At 48.7% G+C, this 20,312-nt stretch overlaps 1 protein-coding gene across 1 annotated transcript in view; it reads left to right on the forward strand.

Moving 5' to 3' along the window:
- Window positions 1–20,312, forward strand: part of LOC140362230 (glutamate receptor ionotropic, kainate 5-like) — a 76,713-nt gene that overhangs the window by 38,940 nt on the left and 17,461 nt on the right. The window contains exons 9-12 of the mRNA XM_072448324.1: window positions 1,962–2,066; window positions 8,768–8,875; window positions 11,400–11,603; window positions 17,744–17,857. Of these exons, the coding sequence (XP_072304425.1) occupies window positions 1,962–2,066; window positions 8,768–8,875; window positions 11,400–11,603; window positions 17,744–17,857 (531 nt within the window). The remainder of the gene's footprint in view (window positions 1–1,961; window positions 2,067–8,767; window positions 8,876–11,399; window positions 11,604–17,743; window positions 17,858–20,312) is intronic.

Here is a 20,312-nt window from a genome sequence, read left to right on the forward strand (position 1 = left end):
AAACACACTACACACACTACACACACTACACAAACACTACACACACTACACACACTACACACACTACACACACACACACACACACTACACACACTACACAAACACTACACAAACACTACACACACTACACACACTACACACACTACACAAACACTACACACACTACACACACACACACACACACACTACACACACACTACACACACTACACACACTACACACACTACACACACTAAACACACTACACACATTACACACACTACACACACTACACACACTACACACACACTACACACTACACACACACTACACACAAACACTACACACACTACACACACTACACAAACACTACACACACTACACACACACACTACACACACTACACAAACAATACACAAACACTACACACACTACACACACTACACACACTACACACACTACACACACTACACACACACACACACACACTACACACACTACACAAACACTACACAAACACTACACACACTACACACACTACACACACTACACACACTACACACACACTACACACACTACACACACTACACACACTACACACACACTACACACACTACACACACTACACACACTACACACACTACACACACTACACACTACACACACTACACACACTACACACATTACACACACTACACACATTACACACACTACACACATTACACACACTACACACACTACACACACTACACAAACACTACACACACTACACACTACACACACACTACACACACACACTACACACACTACACACACTACACACACTACACACATTACACACACTACACACATTACACACACTACACACACTACACACACTACACACATTACACACACTACACACACTACACACACTACACACACTACACACACACTACACACTACACACACACTACACACACACACTACACACACTACACACACTACACACACTACACAAACACTACACACACTACACACACACTACACACACACACACACTACACACACACTACACACACACACACACTACACACACTACACACACTACACACACTACACACACTACACACACACTACACACACTACACAAACACTACACACACTACACACACACTACACACACTACACAAACACTACACACACTACACACACTACACACACACTACACACACTACACAAACACTACACACAGTACACACACTACACAAACACTACACACACACACACACACACACACACACACTACACACACTACACACACTACACAAACACTACACACACACACACACACACACTACACAAACACTACACACACTACACACACACTACACACACTACACACACTACACACACACTAAACACACTACACACACTACACACACTACACACACTACACACACTACACACACTACACACACACTAAACACACTACACACACTACACACACACTAAACACACTACACACACTACACACACTACACACACTACACACACTACACACACACTAAACACACTAAACACACTACACACACTACACACACTACACACACTACACACACACTAAACACACTACACACACTACACACACACTAAACACACTACAAACACTACACACACTACACACACTACACACACACTAAACACACTACACACACTACACACACTACACACACTACACACACTCACACACACTACACACACTACACACACTACACACACTCACACACACTTTGTGCGTGTGAGTGTGTGACCGAGGCTTCTGGGCGGAGTACATTTACACACACTCATGAATTCGTCCGTCTTCCCTTCTCCTCTGCATCTTTCCTTCTCCTCTGCATCTTTCCTTCTCCTCTGCATCTTTCCTTCTCCTCTGCATCTTTCCTTCTCCTCTGCATCTTGTCGTTTCCATGACGACCTCCTCTGCCCCTCTGGTGTTGCAGGTGGAGTATGACGGTCTGACCGGGCACATTGAGTTCAACAGCAAAGGTCAGAGGACGAACTACACGCTGAAGATCCTGGAGAAGCACCACGGGGGTCACCGAGAGGTCAGTGTTCACTCTGGGGGTCACCGAGAGGTCAGTGTTCACTCTGGGGGTCACCGAGAGGTCAGTGTTCACTCTGGGGGTCACCGAGAGGTCAGTGTTCACTCTGGGGTTCACAGGGTCTCTACCCCGTCCCCGTCTCCGCCAAACCAGAATTCATTTTTAATAATATTTGTTGAAGATGGAATCAAAATTAAAAAAGCTGTGACAAATTTTGACACAAACTTTTAAGGTGTAAGTTTCATCACATTCGGGACTGGACCGGGACTGGACCGGGACTGAACCCGGACTGGACCGGGACTGGATCCGAACTAGACCGGGACTGGACAGGGACTGGACCGGGACTAGACCGGGACTAGACCGGGACTAGACCGGGACTGGACCGGGACTGGACAGGGACTGGACAGGGACTGGACAGGGACTGGACCGGGACTAGACCGGGACTAGACCGGGACTAGACCGGGACTGGACCGGGACTGGACAGGGACTGGACAGGGACTGGACCGGGACTGGACCTGGACTGGACAAAGACTGGACCACGTCTGGACTGGGACTGGACCGGGACATAGACTAGACCGGGACTGGACTGGACCAAGACTGGACTGGGACTAGACCGGGACTAGACCGGGACTAGACCGGGACTAGACCGGGACTGGACCTGGACTGGACAAAGACTGGACTGGACTGGACCAAGACTGGACCGGGACTGGACTGGGACTGGACCGGGACTAACGCGAGTGTCCATTGTCGCCCCGTCGTCGATAGAGTGAGGACTGTTTTACAAGTGCATGGACAGTTCAAAGGTCGCCCGAGGTCACGCTTGGGTCAAAGCGGTCGCCGTGGGAACTAAAACTCAGAAACACTCACAGATAAATGAACGTTCTGAATCAGATTTTGCATCTTGGGTTGGCAGAGTCTCGCGTTGGCAGAATTTAATTAAGATAAAAAAAACAGTCGCTATGGAAACATCCTGTCCAAACGTGTCATCTCCATCGCAGCCTCATCACAGCTTCATCACAGCTTCATCACAGCTTCATCACAGCTTCATCACAGCCTCATCACAGCCTCATCACAGCTTCATCACAGCCTCATCACAGCTTCATCACAGCCTCATCACAGCTTCATCACAGCCTCATCACAGCCTCATCACAGCTTCATCACAGCTTCATCACAGCTTCATCACAGCCTCATCACAGCCTCATCACAGCCTCATCACAGCTTCATCACAGCTTCATCACAGCTTCATCACAGCCTCATCACAGCTTCATCACAGCCTCATCACAGCTTCATCACAGCCTCATCACAGCCTCATCACAGCTTCATCACAGCTTCATCACAGCTTCATCACAGCCTCATCACAGCCTCATCACAGCCTCATCACAGCTTCATCACAGCTTCATCACAGCTTCATCACAGCCTCATCACAGCTTCATCACAGCCTCATCACAGCTTCATCACAGCTTCATCACAGCCTCATCACAGCCTCATCACAGCTTCATCACAGCCTCATCACAGCTTCATCACAGCTTCATCACAGCCTCATCACAGCTTCATCACAGCCTCATCACAGCCTCATCACAGCCTCATCACAGCTTCATCACAGCTTCATCACAGCCTCATCACAGCTTCATCACAGCCTCATCACAGCTTCATCACAGCCTCATCACAGCTTCATCACAGCCTCATCACAGCTTCATCACAGCCTCATCACAGCTTCATCACAGCCTCATCACAGCCTCATCACAGCTTCATCACAGCTTCATCACAGCTTCATCACAGCCTCATCACAGCTTCATCACAGCTTCATCACAGCTTCATCACAGCTTCATCACAGCTTCATCACTGCCTCATCACAGCCTCATCACAGCTTCATCACAGCTTCATCACAGCCTCATCACAGCCTCATCACAGCTTCATCACAGCTTCATCACAGCTTCATCACAGCTTCATCACAGCCTCATCACAGCCTCATCACAGCTTCATCACAGCTTCATCACAGCTTCATCACAGCTTCATCACAGCTTCATCACAGCTTCATCACAGCCTCATCACAGCTTCATCACAGCTTCATCACAGCTTCATCACAGCCTCATCACAGCCTCATCACAGCCTCATCACAGCCTCATCACAGCCTCATCACAGCCTCATCACAGCTTCATCACAGCTTCATCACAGCTTCATCACAGCCTCATCACAGCCTCATCACAGCTTCATCACAGCCTCATCACAGCTTCATCACAGCTTCATCACAGCTTCATCACAGCCTCATCACAGCCTCATCACAGCTTCATCACAGCTTCATCACAGCTTCATCACAGCTTCATCACAGCTTCATCACTGCCTCATCACAGCCTCATCACAGCTTCATCACAGCCTCATCACAGCTTCATCACAGCCTCATCACAGCCTCATCACAGCCTCATCACAGCCTCATCACAGCTTCATCACAGCTTCATCACAGCTTCATCACTGCCTCATCACAGCCTCATCACAGCCTCATCACAGCTTCATCACAGCTTCATCACAGCATCATCACAGCTTCATCACAGCCTCATCACAGCTTCATCACAGCCTCATCACAGCCTCATCACAGCTTCATCACAGCCTCATCACAGCTTCATCACAGCTTCATCACAGCTTCATCACAGCTTCATCACAGCCTCATCACAGCCTCATCACAGCTTCATCACAGCTTCATCACAGCTTCATCACAGCTTCATCACAGCCTCATCACAGCTTCATCACAGCTTCATCACAGCCTCATCACAGCTTCATCACAGCCTCATCACAGCTTCATCACAGCTTCATCACAGCCTCATCACAGCCTCATCACAGCCTCATCACAGCTTCATCACAGCTTCATCACAGCTTCATCACAGCTTCATCACAGCCTCATCACAGCTTCATCACAGCCTCATCACAGCTTCATCACAGCTTCATCACAGCTTCATCACAGCTTCATCACAGCTTCATCACAGCCTCATCACAGCCTCATCACAGCCTCATCACAGCCTCATCACAGCCTCATCACAGCTTCATCACAGCCTCATCACAGCCTCATCACAGCTTCATCACAGCCTCATCACAGCCTCATCACAGCCTCATCACAGCTTCATCACAGCTTCATCACAGCCTCATCACAGCTTCATCACAGCCTCATCACAGCTTCATCACAGCTTCATCACAGCCTCATCACAGCTTCATCACAGCCTCATCACAGCCTCATCACAGCCTCATCACAGCCTCATCACAGCTTCATCACAGCTTCATCACAGCTTCATCACAGCCTCATCACAGCCTCATCACAGCTTCATCACAGCTTCATCACAGCCTCATCACAGCTTCATCACAGCTTTATCACAGCTTCATCACAGCTTCATCACAGCTTCATCACAGCCTCATCACAGCCTCATCACAGCCTCATCACAGCTTCATCACAGCTTCATCATAGCCTCATCACAGCTTCATCACAGCCTCATCACAGCCTCATCACAGCTTCATCACAGCTTCATCACAGCCTCATCACAGCTTCATCACAGCCTCATCACAGCTTCATCACAGCCTCATCACAGCCTCATCACAGCCTCATCACAGCCTCATCACAGCCTCATCACAGCTTCATCACAGCTTCATCACAGCCTCATCACAGCCTCATCACAGCTTCATCACAGCCTCATCACAGCTTCATCACAGCCTCATCACAGCCTCATCACAGCCTCATCACAGCTTCATCACAGCTTCATCACAGCTTCATCACTGCCTCATCACAGCCTCATCACAGCCTCATCACAGCTTCATCACAGCTTCATCACAGCCTCATCACAGCTTCATCACAGCCTCATCACAGCTTCATCACAGCCTCATCACAGCCTCATCACAGCTTCATCACAGCCTCATCACAGCTTCATCACAGCCTCATCACAGCTTCATCACAGCCTCATCACAGCTTCATCACAGCTTCATCACAGCTTCATCACAGCTTCATCACAGCCTCATCACAGCTTCATCACAGCCTCATCACAGCTTCATCACAGCTTCATCACTGCCTCATCACAGCTTCATCACAGCCTCATCACAGCTTCATCACAGCTTCATCACAGCTTCATCACAGCTTCATCACAGCCTCATCACAGCCTCATCACAGCTTCATCACAGCTTCATCACAGCCTCATCACAGCTTCATCACAGCTTCATCACAGCTTCATCACAGCTTCATCACAGCCTCATCACAGCTTCATCACAGCTTCATCACAGCCTCATCACAGCTTCATCACAGCCTCATCACAGCTTCATCACAGCTTCATCACAGCCTCATCACAGCCTCATCACAGCTTCATCACAGCTTCATCACAGCTTCATCACAGCTTCATCACAGCCTCATCACAGCCTCATCACAGCTTCATCACAGCTTCATCACAGCCTCATCACAGCTTCATCACAGCTTCATCACAGCTTCATCACAGCTTCATCACAGCCTCATCACAGCCTCATCACAGCCTTATCACAGCCTCATCACAGCTTCATCACAGCTTCATCACAGCTTCATCACAGCTTCATCACAGCCTCATCACAGCCTCATCACAGCTTCATCACAGCCTCATCACAGCTTCATCACAGCTTCATCACAGCCTCATCACAGCTTCATCACAGCTTCATCACAGCTTCATCACAGCCTCATCACAGCCTCATCACAGCCTCATCACAGCTTCATCACAGCTTCATCACAGCTTCATCACAGCCTCATCACAGCTTCATCACAGCCTCATCACAGCCTCATCACAGCTTCATCACAGCTTCATCACAGCCTCATCACAGCTTCATCACAGCCTCATCACAGCTTCATCACAGCCTCATCACAGCTTCATCACAGCCTCATCACAGCTTCATCACAGCTTCATCACAGCCTCATCACAGCTTCATCACAGCCTCATCACAGCTTCATCACAGCCTCATCACAGCTTCATCACAGCCTCATCACAGCTTCATCACAGCCTCATCACAGCCTCATCACAGCCTCATCACAGCTTCATCACAGCCTCATCACAGCCTCATCACAGCTTCATCACAGCTTCATCACAGCCTCATCACAGCTTCATCACAGCCTCATCACAGCTTCATCACAGCCTCATCACAGCCTCATCACAGCTTCATCACAGCTTCATCACAGCCTCATCACAGCTTCATCACAGCCTCATCACAGCCTCATCACAGCCTCATCACAGCCTCATCACAGCCTCATCACAGCTTCATCACAGCCTCATCACAGCTTCATCACAGCCTCATCACAGCCTCATCACAGCCTCATCACAGCCTCATCACAGCCTCATCACAGCCTCATCACAGTCTCATCACAGCCTCTAGTTTTACTATGGTTACTATGGTTACTATGGTTACTATGGTTACGCCCGGGCTCCTCTGTGTTTTGGACGTATTCGTTGTAGTAAAATACAATCACCAAATAAAATTAAATAAACCCGCGACACAGACGAGGAGAAGAGCTGCTCCCACAAGAGAACCTGGTTTTCTCAAAGTATCTGCATGTTCTAACCCTGGTTCTAACCCTGGTTCTCCATGTTCTAACCCTGGTTCTCCATGTTCTAACCCTGGTTCTCCATGTTCTCCATGTTCTAACCCTGGTTCTCCATGTTCTAACCCTGGTTCTAACCCTGGTTCTCCATGTTCTAACCCTGGTTCTAACCCTGGTTCTCCATGTTCTAACCCTGGTTCTCCATGTTCTAACCCTGGTTCTCCATGTTCTCCATGTTCTAACCCTGGTTCTCCATGTTCTAACCCTGGTTCTCCATGTTCTCCATGTTCTAACCCTGGTTCTCCATGTTCTAACCCTGGTTCTCCATGTTCTCCATGTTCTAACCCTGGTTCTCCATGTTCTAACCCTGGTTCTCCATGTTCTAACCCTGGTTCTCCATGTTCTCCATGTTCTAACCCTGGTTCTCCATGTTCTAACCCTGGTTCTCCATGTTCTCCATGTTCTAACCCTGGTTCTCCATGTTCTCTATGTTCTAACCCTGGTTCTCCATGTTCTCCATGTTCTAACCCTGGTTCTCCATGTTCTCCATGTTCTTACCCTGGTTCTCCATGTTCTTACCCTGGTTCTCCATGTTCTCCATGTTCTTACCCTGGTTCTCCATGTTCTTACCCTGGTTCTCCATGTTCTAACCTTGGTTCTCCATGTTCTCCACATTCTCTGTGTTCTCCACGTTCTAATCCTGGTTCTCCATGTTCTCTGTGTTCTCCATGTTCTCTGTGTTCTCCATGTTCTCCACGTTCTAACCCTGGTTCTCCATGTTCTGTGTTCTCTGTGTTCTCCACGTTCTCCACGTTCACCACGTTCTAACCCTTGTTCTCCATGTTCTCCACGTTCTCCATGTTCTAACCTTGGTTCTCCATTTTCTCTGTGTTCTCCACATTCTCCACGTTCACCACGTTCTAACCCTGGTTTTCCATGTTCTCCACGCTCTCCACGTTCTAATCCTGGTTCTCCATGTTCTGTGTTCTCCATGCTCTCCATGCTCTCCACGTTCTCCATGTTCTCCACGTTCTAATCTTGGTTCTCCATGTTCTCTGTGTTCTCTGTGTTCTGCACGTTCTAACCTTGGTTCTCCATGTTCTCTGTGTTCTCCATGTTCTCCACGTTCTCCATGTTCTCCATGTTCTCCATATTCTAAAGCCCTGTTCTCTTCCAGATCGGGACGTGGTTCTCCAACAACACTCTGGTCATGAACTCCACGTCTCTGGATCTCAACTCGTCTGAAACGCTGGCCAACAAGACGCTCATAGTCACCACCATCCTGGTACGAGCTAACAGAGGCTAACATGAGCCAACAGAGGCTAACACGAGCTGACAGAGGCTAACACGAGCCAACAGAGGCTAACACGAGCTAACAGAGGCTATCACGCGCTAACAGAGGCTAACATGAGCCAACAGAGGCTAACACGAGCCAACAGAGGCTAACACGAGCCAACAGAGGCTAACACGAGCCAACAGAGGCTAACACGAGCTAACAGAGGCTAACACGAGCTAACAGAGGCTAACACGAGCCAACAGAGGCTAACACGAGCCAACAGAGGCTAACACGAGCTAACAGAGGCTATCACGTGCTAATAGAGGCTAACATGAGCCAACAGAGGCTAACACGAGCCAACAGAGGCTAACACGAGCCAACAGAGGCTAACACGAGCTAACAGAGGCTATCACGCGCTAACAGAGGCTAAAACGGGACTAAACCAGGACTAAACCAGAACTAAACCGGGACTAAAACGGGACTAAACCGGGACTAAACCGGGACTAAACCAGGACTAAACCAGAACTAAAACGGGACTAAAACGGGACTAAACCGGGACTAAACCGGGACTAAACCAGGACTAAACCAGAACTAAACCGGGACTAAAACAGGACTAAAACGGGACTAAACCGGGACTAAAACAGGATTAAAACAGACATAATCAGATCTAAATCAAAGCTAAAATGGCCATTGTCTTCTTTATCTATCACTTGTCCCCTTGTTGTTGTTGTTGTTGTTGTTGTTGGTGGTGGTAGTGGTTTTTGGTTGTTTGTTTGTTGTTGTTATTGTTTGTTGCTAACACGAGCTAACAGAGGCTATCACGCGCTAACAGAGGCTAACATGAGCAAACAGAGGCTAACACGAGCCAACAGAGGCTAACACGAGCTAACAGAGGCTATCACGCGCTAACAGAGGCTAACACGAGCTAACAGAGGCTAACACAAGCCAACAGAGGCAAACACGTGCTAACAGAGGCAATCACGCGCTAACAGAGGCTAAAAGAGGCTAACAGAGGCTAACACGAGCTAACAGAGGCTAACACGAGCTAACGGAGACTAACACGAGCTAACAGGGGCTAACACGAGCTAACAGAGGCTAACACGAGCTAACAGAGGCTGATACAGTCTAACAGAGGCAAACAGTGAATGATACAGGCTGACAGAGGCTAACAGATGCTAATACAGTGTTAGCCTAACAGATGCTAACAGAGGCTAATACAGGGTTAGGCTAACAGAGGCTAATACAGGGTTAGGCTAACAGGGGCTAACAGATGCTAATACAGGGTTAGGCTAACAGAGGCTAATACAGGGTTAGGCTAACAGAGGCTAATACAGGGTTAGGCTAACAAAGGCTAATACAGGGTTAGGCTAGCAGAGGCTAATACAGGGTTAGGCTAACAGAGGCTAATACAGGGTTAGGCTAATACAGGGTTAGGCTAACAGAGGCTAATACAGGGTTAGGCTAATACAGGGTTAGGCTAACAGAGGCTAATACAGGGTTAGGCTAATACAGGGTTAGGCTAACAGAGGCTAATACAGGGTTAGGCTAATACAGGGTTAGGCTAATACAGGGTTAGGCTAACAGAGGCTAATACAGGGTTAGGCTAATACAGGGTTAGGCTAACAGAGGCTAATACAGGGTTAGGTTAACAGAGACACAGATAAAAAGGTCACTGCAATAGTGTGTTCTTGAGCTGATGAAAGCATGAAAAGTCTTTTGAAGATCGGTGCAATGTAAAAAAGGCTTTTCCTTGGATAAAAGAAAAAGGTAAAGACTTTATCACCATAGCAACAGCTTTATGTCCGACATACACTTGTATACACCCTGTACAGCATCACTTTATTCTAGAAACACAGGTAAATACATGTGTAAATCATGTGAACGGTGCTGGCTATAACATATATATAATATATATATATATATATATATATATATATATATATATATATATATATATATATATATATATATATATATGTATAACATAAATTGTATATAACATATATAGTATATATATATATATATATATATATATATATATATATATATAACATATACTGTATATAACATCTATATAACATATGTATAACATTTATATAACATATATAACATATACTGTATTTAACATACATATAACATTTATATAACATATACTGTATTTAACATATACTGTATATAACATACTGTATTTAACATATATATAACATATACTGTATATAACACATATATAACATTTATATAACACCCTATATACTGTATAACATATACTGTATATAACATATACTGTATACAAAATATATATATATATATATATATATATATATATATATGTATAACATATACTGTATATAACATATATATAACATTTATATAACATTTATATAACATATATATACAGAAAATATACTGAGAAAACAGCGTGGGGCCCTAAACAGAGCCCTGGGGGCCCCACAGGCAGCAGAGCAGCAGAGGATGGACCTTCTGCTCTGAAACACCTAAATAACAAAGATAAACACATGTATCTGACCCACAGGAAAGTCCCTATGTGATGAGGAGGTCCCGGTACCAGGAGTTCTCAGGGAACGACCAGTACGAAGGGTTCTGTGTGGACATGCTCCGGGAACTGTCCCAGATCCTGCGCTTCTCCTTCAGGATCAAACTGGTGGACGACGCCCTGTACGGGGCCCCGGAGCCCAACGGCAGCTGGACCGGGATGGTGGGAGAGCTGATCAACAGGGTGAGGACCGGGACTAAAACGGGACTAAACCGGGACTAAACAGGGACTAAACCAGGACTAAACCAGAACTAAACCGGGACTAAAACGGGACTAAACCGGGACTAAACCAGGACTAAACCAGAACTAAACCGGGACTAAAACGGGACTAAACCGGGACTAAACTGGGACTAAACCGGGACTAAACCTGGACTAAACCAGAACTAAAACGGGACTAAAACGGGACTAAACCGGGACTAAACCAGGACTAAACCAGAACTAAACCGGGACTAAAACGGGACTAAACCGGGACTAAACCGGGACTAAACCAGAACTAAACCGGGACTAAAACGGGACTAAACCGGGACTAAACCGGGACTAAACCGGGACTAAACCGGGACTAAACCAAAACTAAACCGGGACTAAAACGGGACTAAACCGGGACTAAACCGGGACTAAAACGGGACTAAACCAGGACTAAACCAGAACTAAACCGGGACTAAAACGGGACTAAACAGGGACTAAACCAGGACTAAACCGGGACTAAAACGGGACTAAACCGGGACTAAACCAGGACTAAACCAGAACTAAACCGGGACTAAAACTGGACTAAACCGGGACTAAACCAGGACTAAACCAGAACTAAACCGGGACTAAAACGGGACTAAACCGGGACTAAACTGGGACTAAACCGGGACTAAACCTGGACTAAACCAGAACTAAAACGGGACTAAAACGGGACTAAACCGGGACTAAACCAGGACTAAACCAGAACTAAACCGGGACTAAAAACGGGACTAAACCGGGACTAAACCGGGACTAAACCAGAACTAAACCGGGACTAAAACGGGACTAAACCGGGACTAAACCGGGACTAAACCGGGACTAAACCGGGACTAAACCAAAACTAAACCGGGACTAAAACGGGACTAAACCGGGACTAAACCGGGACTAAACCGGGACTAAACCAGGACTAAACCAGAACTAAACCGGGACTAAAACGGGACTAAACCGGGACTAAACCAGGACTAAACCAGAACTAAACCGGGACTAAAACGGGACTAAACCGGGACTAAACTGGGACTAAACCGGGACTAAACCTGGACTAAACCAGAACTAAAACGGGACTAAAACGGGACTAAACCGGGACTAAACCAGGACTAAACCAGAACTAAACCGGGACTAAAAACGGGACTAAACCGGGACTAAACCGGGACTAAACCAGAACTAAACCGGGACTAAAACGGGACTAAACCGGGACTAAACCGGGACTAAACCGGGACTAAACCGGGACTAAACCGGGACTAAAACGGGACTAAACCGGGACTAAACCGGGACTAAAACGGGACTAAACCAGGACTAAACCAGAACTAAACCGGGACTAAAACGGGACTAAACAGGGACTAAACCAGGACTAAACCAGAACTAAACCGGGACTAAAACGGGACTAAACCGGGACTAAACCGGGACTAAACCAGGACTAAACCAGAACTAAACCGGGACTAAAACAGGACTAAAACGGGACTAAACCGGGACTAAAACGGGATTAAAACAGACATAATCAGATCTAAATCAAAGCTAAAATGGCCATCGTCTTCTTTATCTATCACTTGTCCCCTTGTTGTTGTTGTTGTTGTTGTTGTTGTTGTTGGTGGTGGTTTTTGGTTGTTTGTTTGTTGTTGTTATTGTTTGTTGTTTGTTTGTTTGGTCTTGGTTATTACCTGGTCGTGTTCTGGTCCTGACCTGCTGTGACCTGTGACCTGCACTAAAGGTCCAGTTTTTGATTGACCCTTGGTTTGGCTCAGTCCAGCTTCAGTTTCAGTGGAAGTGACTGTGAAGTGTAGACCGCCGCTCCCTGTGAAGTGTAGACCGCCCGCTCCCTGTGAAGTGTAGACCGCCGCTCCCTGTGAAGTGTAGACCGCCGCTCCCTGTGAAGTGTAGACCGCCGCTCCCTGTGAAGTGTAGACCGCCCGCTCCCTGTGAAGTGTAGACCGCCCGCTCCCTGTGAAGTGTAGACCGCCCGCTCCCTGTGAAGTGTAGACCGCCGCTCCCTGTGAAGTGTAGACCGCCCGCTCCCTGTGAAGTGTAGACCGCCGCTCCCTGTGAAGTGTAGACCGCCCGCTCCCTGTGAAGTGTAGACCGCCGCTCCCTGTGAAGTTTAGACCGCCCGCTCCCTGTGAAGTGTAGACCGCCCGCTCCCTGTGAAGTGTAGACCGCCGCTCCCTGTGAAGTTTAGACCGCCGCTCCCTGTGAAGTGTAGACCGCCCGCTCCCTGTGAAGTGTAGACCGCCGCTCCCTGTGAAGTGTAGACCGCCCGCTCCCTGTGAAGTGTAGACCGCCGCTCCCTGTGAAGTCTGGACCGCTCCCTGTGAAGTCTGGACCGCTCCCTATGAAGTCTGGACCGCTCCCTGTGAAGTCTGGACTGCTCCCTGTGAAGTCTGGACCGCTCCCTATGAAGTCTGGACCGCTCCCTGTGAAGTCTGGACCGCTCCCTGTGAAGTCTGGACCGCTCCCTGTGAAGTCTGGACCGCTCCCTGTGAAGTCTGGACCGCTCCCTGTGAAGTCTGGACCGCTCCCTGTGAAGTCTGGACCGCTCCCTGTGAAGTCTGGACCGCTCCCTGTGAAGTCTGGACCGCTCCCTGTGAAGTCTGGACCGCTCCCTGTGAAGTCTGGACCGCTCCCTGTGAAGTCTGGACCGCTCCCTGTGAAGTCTGGACCGCTCCCTATGAAGTCTGGACCGCTCCCTGTGAAGTCCGGCCTCCTGCCTGAAGGGAGGGGCCTCCTGCCTGAGGGGAGGGGCCTCCTGCCTGAAGGGAGGGGCCTCCTGCCTGAGGGGAGGGGCTTCCTGCAGAGATGGAAGTCTGCAGCCGAACACCTTCTCAGCAGAGGGCGCTGTAGTCTCTGTCCCTGGCTGTGGCTCCAGCGTATCACACGGTGATGGAGGAGGTGATGGAGGAGGTGATGGAGGAGGTGATGGAGGAGGTGATGGAGGAAGTGATGGAGGAGGTGATGGAGGAGGTGATGGAGGAGGTGATGGAGGAGGTGATGGAGGAAGTGATGGAGGAGGTGATGGAGGAGGTGATGGAGGAGGTGATGGAGGAAGTGATGGAGGAGGTGATGGAGGAGGTGATGGAGGAGGTGATGGAGGAGGTGATGGAGGAAGTGATGGAGGAGGTGATGGAGGAAGTGATGGAGGAGGTGATGGAGGAGGTGATGGAGGAGGTGATGGAGGAAGTGATGGAGGAGGTGATGGAGGAAGTGATGGAGGAGGTGATGGAGGAAGTGATGGAGGAGGTGATGGAGGAGGTGATGGAGGAGGTGATGGAGGAGGTGATGGAGGAAGTGATGGAGGAGGTGATGGAGGAGGTGATGGAGGAGGTAATGGAGGAAGTGATGGAGGAGGTGATGGAGGAGGTAATGGAGGAAGTGATGGAGGAGGTGATGGAGGAAGTGATGGAGGAGGTGATGGAGGAGGTGATGGAGGAGGTGATGCAGGAGGTGATGGAGGAGGTGCATAGTTTTAATATTTCATGAAAAGAACATGAGATGATTAACTACAATTAAACCCATGAATCATTTTTCTCCCATTAAATAATAGTTTGCATTTGATCATAACTTTCATATTTATTCATGTTTCATCAGAAACTGCCACTTAACGAATTAAAACGACGATATATTTGAACGATCCTCGCGCTCCTGAGACGTGGAGTCTGCACGTTCTCCGCGTGTACGACAATAACAAACACGTAACAAACACGTAACAAACACGTAACAAACACGTGACAAACACGTGACAAACACGTAACAAACACGTAACAAACACGTAACAAACACGTAACAAACACGTAACAAACACGTAACAAACACGTGACAAACACGTAACAAACACGTAACAAACACGTAACAAACACGTAACAAACACGTAACAAACACGTAACAAACACGTAACAAACACGTAACAAACACGTAACAAACACGTAACAAACACGTGACAAACACGTAACAAACACGTAACAAACACGTAACAAACACGTGACAAACACGTAACAAACACGTAACAAACACGTAACAAACACGTAACAAACACGTAACAAACACGTGACAAACACGTAACAAACACGTGACAAACACGTAACAAACACGTGACAAACACGTGACAAACACGTGACAAACACGTAACAAACACGTAACAAACACGTAACAAACACGTAACAAACACGTGACAAACACGTGACAAACACGTAACAAACATGTAACAAACACGTAACAAACACGTAACAAACACGTGACAAACACGTAACAAAAACGTAACAAACACGTAACAAACACGTGACAAACACGTAACAAACACGTGACAAACACGTAACAAACACGTGACAAACACGTAACAAACACGTGACAAACACGTGACAAACACGTGACAAACACGTAACAAACACGTGACAAACACGTGACAAACACGTGACAAACACGTAACAAACGCGTAACAAACGACACAAAAATTATGCATAAAAGTGTAAAATGAGGCGCTCAGACTGTGGAGACAAGAGTCCACTCGTTCTGCCATTAACCATCTGCGACGCGCGTCAGAAAAACGGGCGTGGCACCCTCAAAAGTGCCTGTTCACCGGCGCTCTGGTCCCGCCCGGCGCTCTGGTCCCGCCCGGCGCTCTGGTCCCGCCCGGCGCTCTGGTCCCGCCCGGCGCTCTGGTCCCGCCTGGTGCTCGTTAAACCGCCGCCTCTCGTTCCACGGCTGGAGAAACTTTGTGTGGAAATTGTGTTCATTTTTCATTGTTCAGACGCTCGTTATGTTTTCGCTGAGCGAGGAAATCGCAGCCGCTCATTATCGCTCAGACGAACAAAGGCGAGTGCGGCGCGAGCTTTACACGCCGTTCCACCATTCGCCCTTTCACGCCCTTTCACACCCTTTCATGCCCTTTCATGCCCTTTCACGCCCTTTCACGCCCTTTCATGCCCTTTCACGCCCTTTCATGCCCTTTCACGCCCTTTCACGCCCTTTCATGCCCTTTCACGCCCTTTCATGCCCTTTCATGCCCTTTCATGCCCTTTCATGCCCTTTCATGCCCTTTCACACCCTTTCATGCCCTTTCATGCCCTTTCATGCCCTTTCACACCCTTTCATGCCCTTTCACACCCTTTCATGCCCTTTCACACCCTTTCATGCCCTTTCATGCCCTTTCACACCCTTTCACACCCTTTCATGCCCTTTCACGCCCTTTCATGCCCTTTCACGCCCTTTCATGCCCTTTCATGCCCTTTCATGCCCTTTCACACCCTTTCACGCCCTTTCATGCCCTTTCACGCCCTTTCATGCCCTTTCATGCCCTTTCATGCCCTTTCACACCCTTTCACGCCCTTTCACACCCTTTCACGCCCTTTCACGCCCTTTCACGCCCTTTCATGCCCTTTCACGCCCTTTCACGCCCTTTCACACCCTTTCATGCCCTTTCACGCCCTTTCACGCCCTTTCACGCCCTTTCATGCCCTTTCACGCCCTTTCACGCCCTTTCACACCCTTTCACGCCCTTTCACGCCCTTTCACGCCCTTTCATGCCCTTTCATGCCCTTTCACACCCTTTCACACCCTTTCACGCCCTTTCACGCCCTTTCATGCCCTTTCACGCCCTTTCATGCCCTTTCATGCCCTTTCATGCTCTTTCACACCCTTTCACGCCCTTTCACACCCTTTCACGCCCTTTCACGCCCTTTCACGCCCTTTCATGCCCTTTCACGCCCTTTCACGCCCTTTCACACCCTTTCACGCCCTTTCACGCCCTTTCACGCCCTTTCATGCCCTTTCATGCCCTTTCACACCCTTTCACACCCTTTCATGCCCTTTCACACCCTTTCACACCCTTTCACACCCTTTCATGCCCTTTCACACCCTTTCATGCCCTTTCATGCCCTTTCATGCCCTTTCATGCCCTTTCACACCCTTTCACACCCTTTCATGCCCTTTCATGCCCTTTCACGCCGTTTCCTTAACTTACAGTAACTTAGTATCAGTAACTTAGGCAGAGTTGTATTTTAGATTGATTCCTGATGTTTGAGTCTGAGTTTGAACAAGCGCAAACGTCTCGCGAGTCGTTAAAATCCTTTTGTTCATTTGTTTGTTTGTTTGTTTGTTTGTTTGTTTGTGGACAGAAAGCCGACCTGGCTGTGGCCGGCTTCACCATCACCTCTGAGCGAGAGAAAGTCATCGATTTCTCCAAACCCTTCATGAGCCTCGGCATCAGCATCCTCTACAGAGTCCACATGGTAAAGTACACCTCCTACAGAGTCCACATGGTAAAGTACACCTCCTACAGAGTCCACATGGTAAAGTAAACCTCCTACAGAGTCCACATGGTAAAGCAGACGTCCTACAGAGTCCACATGGTAAAGTAAACCTCCTACAGAGTCCACATGGTAAAGTACACCTCCTACAGAGTCCACATGGTAAAGCAGACGTCCTACAGAGTCCACATGGTAAAGTAAACCTCCTACAGAGTCCACATGGTAAAGCAGACGTCCTACAGAGTCCACATGGTAAAGTAAACCTCCTACAGAGTCCACATGGTAAAGTACACCTCCTACAGAGTCCACATGGTAAAGCACACGTCCTACAGAGTCCACATTGTAAAGTACACCTCCTACAGAGTCCACATGGTAAAGTACACCTCCTACAGAGTCCACATGGTAAAGCACACGTCCTACAGAGTCCACATGGTAAAGTACACCTCCTACAGAGTCCACATGGTAAAGTACACGTCCTACAGAGTCCACATGGTAAAGCACACGTCCTACAGAGTCCACATGGTAAAGCACACGTCCTACAGAGTCCACATGGTAAAGCACACGTCCTACAGAGTCCACATGGTAAAGTACACGTCCTACAGAGTCAACATGGGAAAGTACACGTCCTACAGAGTCCACATGGTAAAAGTACACGTCCTACAGATTCCACATGGTAAAGCAGACGTCCTACAGAGTCCACATGGTAAAGTACACGTCCTACAGAGTCCACATGGTAAAGCACACGTCCTACAGAGTCCACATGGTAAAGCACACGTCCTACAGAGTCCACATGGTAAAGTACACGTCCTACAGAGTCCACATGGTAAAGTACACGTCCTACAGAGTCCACATGGTAAAGTACACGTCCTACAGAGTCCACATGGTAAAGCACACGTCCTACAGAGTCCACATGGTAAAGTACACGTCTTACAGATTCCACATGGTAAAGCAGACGTCCTACAGAGTCCACATGGTAAAGTACACGTCCTACAGAGTCCACATGGTAAAGTACACCTCCTACAGAGTCCACATGGTAAAGTACACCTCCTACAGAGTCCACATGGTAAAGTACACCTCCTACAGAGTCCACATGGTAAAGTACACCTCCTACAGAGTCCACATGGTAAAGTACACCTCCTACAGAGTCCAAATACCTGATTGGATAAACAACAATGGTTTTGGCGGTGGCGCTCTGGAGTAGCAGTTTATCATGTATTATTATTTATTTATTTAAAACAAGGACAAACAGCATTTGTCTTTAGCTACAGTGAGTTTAGTGGGAAAGTCAGTAAGTCAAACGTATATATATATATGTGTATATATATGTATATATATATATATATATATATATATATATATGTATATGTTTATGTATATATATATATATATATACATATATTCACATATTTACTCAGCAGCTTCTGACCCTTCGTCCTTCAGAGGAAACATTTTAAATGCTTCATTCATCTCGGCTCCGATCACAAACTGCATCTGCCCTGCTCTCCGCCTGCGCCCGCGCCTCCTGCTGCTCCCAGACGCTTTTCTATTCACTCGCTCCTGCCAACGCCTCCTCCTGCCGACGCCTCCTCCTGCCAACGCCCCCTGCCAACGCCTCCCGCCAACGCCTCCTCCTGCCGACGCCTCCTCCTGCCAACGCCCCCTGCCAACGCCTCCCGCCAACGCCTCCTCCTGTCGACACCTCCTGCCAACGCCTCCTCCTGCCGACGCCTCCTGCCAACGCCTCCTCCTGCCAACACCCCCTCCTGCCAACGCCTCCTCCTGCCAACACCTCCTGCCAATGCCTCCTCCTGCTGACGCCTCCTGCCAATGCCTCCTCCTGCCAATGCCCCTTCCTGCCAACGCCTCCTCCTGCCAACGCCCCCTCCTGCCAACGCCTCCTACTGCCAACGCCTCCTCCTGCCGACGCCTCCTGCCAACGCCTCCTCCTGCCAACACCCCCTCCTGCCAACGCCTCCTCCTGCCAACACCCCCTCCTGCCAACGCCTCCTCCTGCCGACACCTCCTGCCAATGCCTCCTCCTGCTGACGCCTCCTGCCAATGCCTCCTCCTGCCAATGCCCCTTCCTGCCAACGCCTCCTCCTGCCAACGCCCCCTCCTGCCAACGCCTCCTACTGCCAACGCCTCCTCCTGCCAACGCCTCCTCCTGCCAACGCCCCCTCCTGCCAACGCCTCCTACTGCCAACGCCTCCTCCTGCCAACGCCTCCTCCTGCCAACGCCTCCTACTGCCAACGCCTCCTCCTGCCAACGCCTCCTCCTGCCAACGCCCCCTCCTGCCAACGCCTCCTACTGCCAACGCCTCCTCCTGCCAACGCCTCCTCCTGCCAACGCCTCCTACTGCCAACGCCTCCTCCTGCCAACGCCCCCTCCTGCCAACGCCTCCTGCTAACCCCTCCTGCCAACGCCTCCTCCTGCCGA

Source organism: Eucyclogobius newberryi, unplaced genomic scaffold (assembly GCF_026437365.1).
Source record: "Eucyclogobius newberryi isolate DKJ021-1_F unplaced genomic scaffold, fEucNew1.0.hap1 SCAF_16, whole genome shotgun sequence".
In the NCBI taxonomy this organism is placed as follows: domain Eukaryota; kingdom Metazoa; phylum Chordata; class Actinopteri; order Gobiiformes; family Gobiidae; genus Eucyclogobius; species Eucyclogobius newberryi.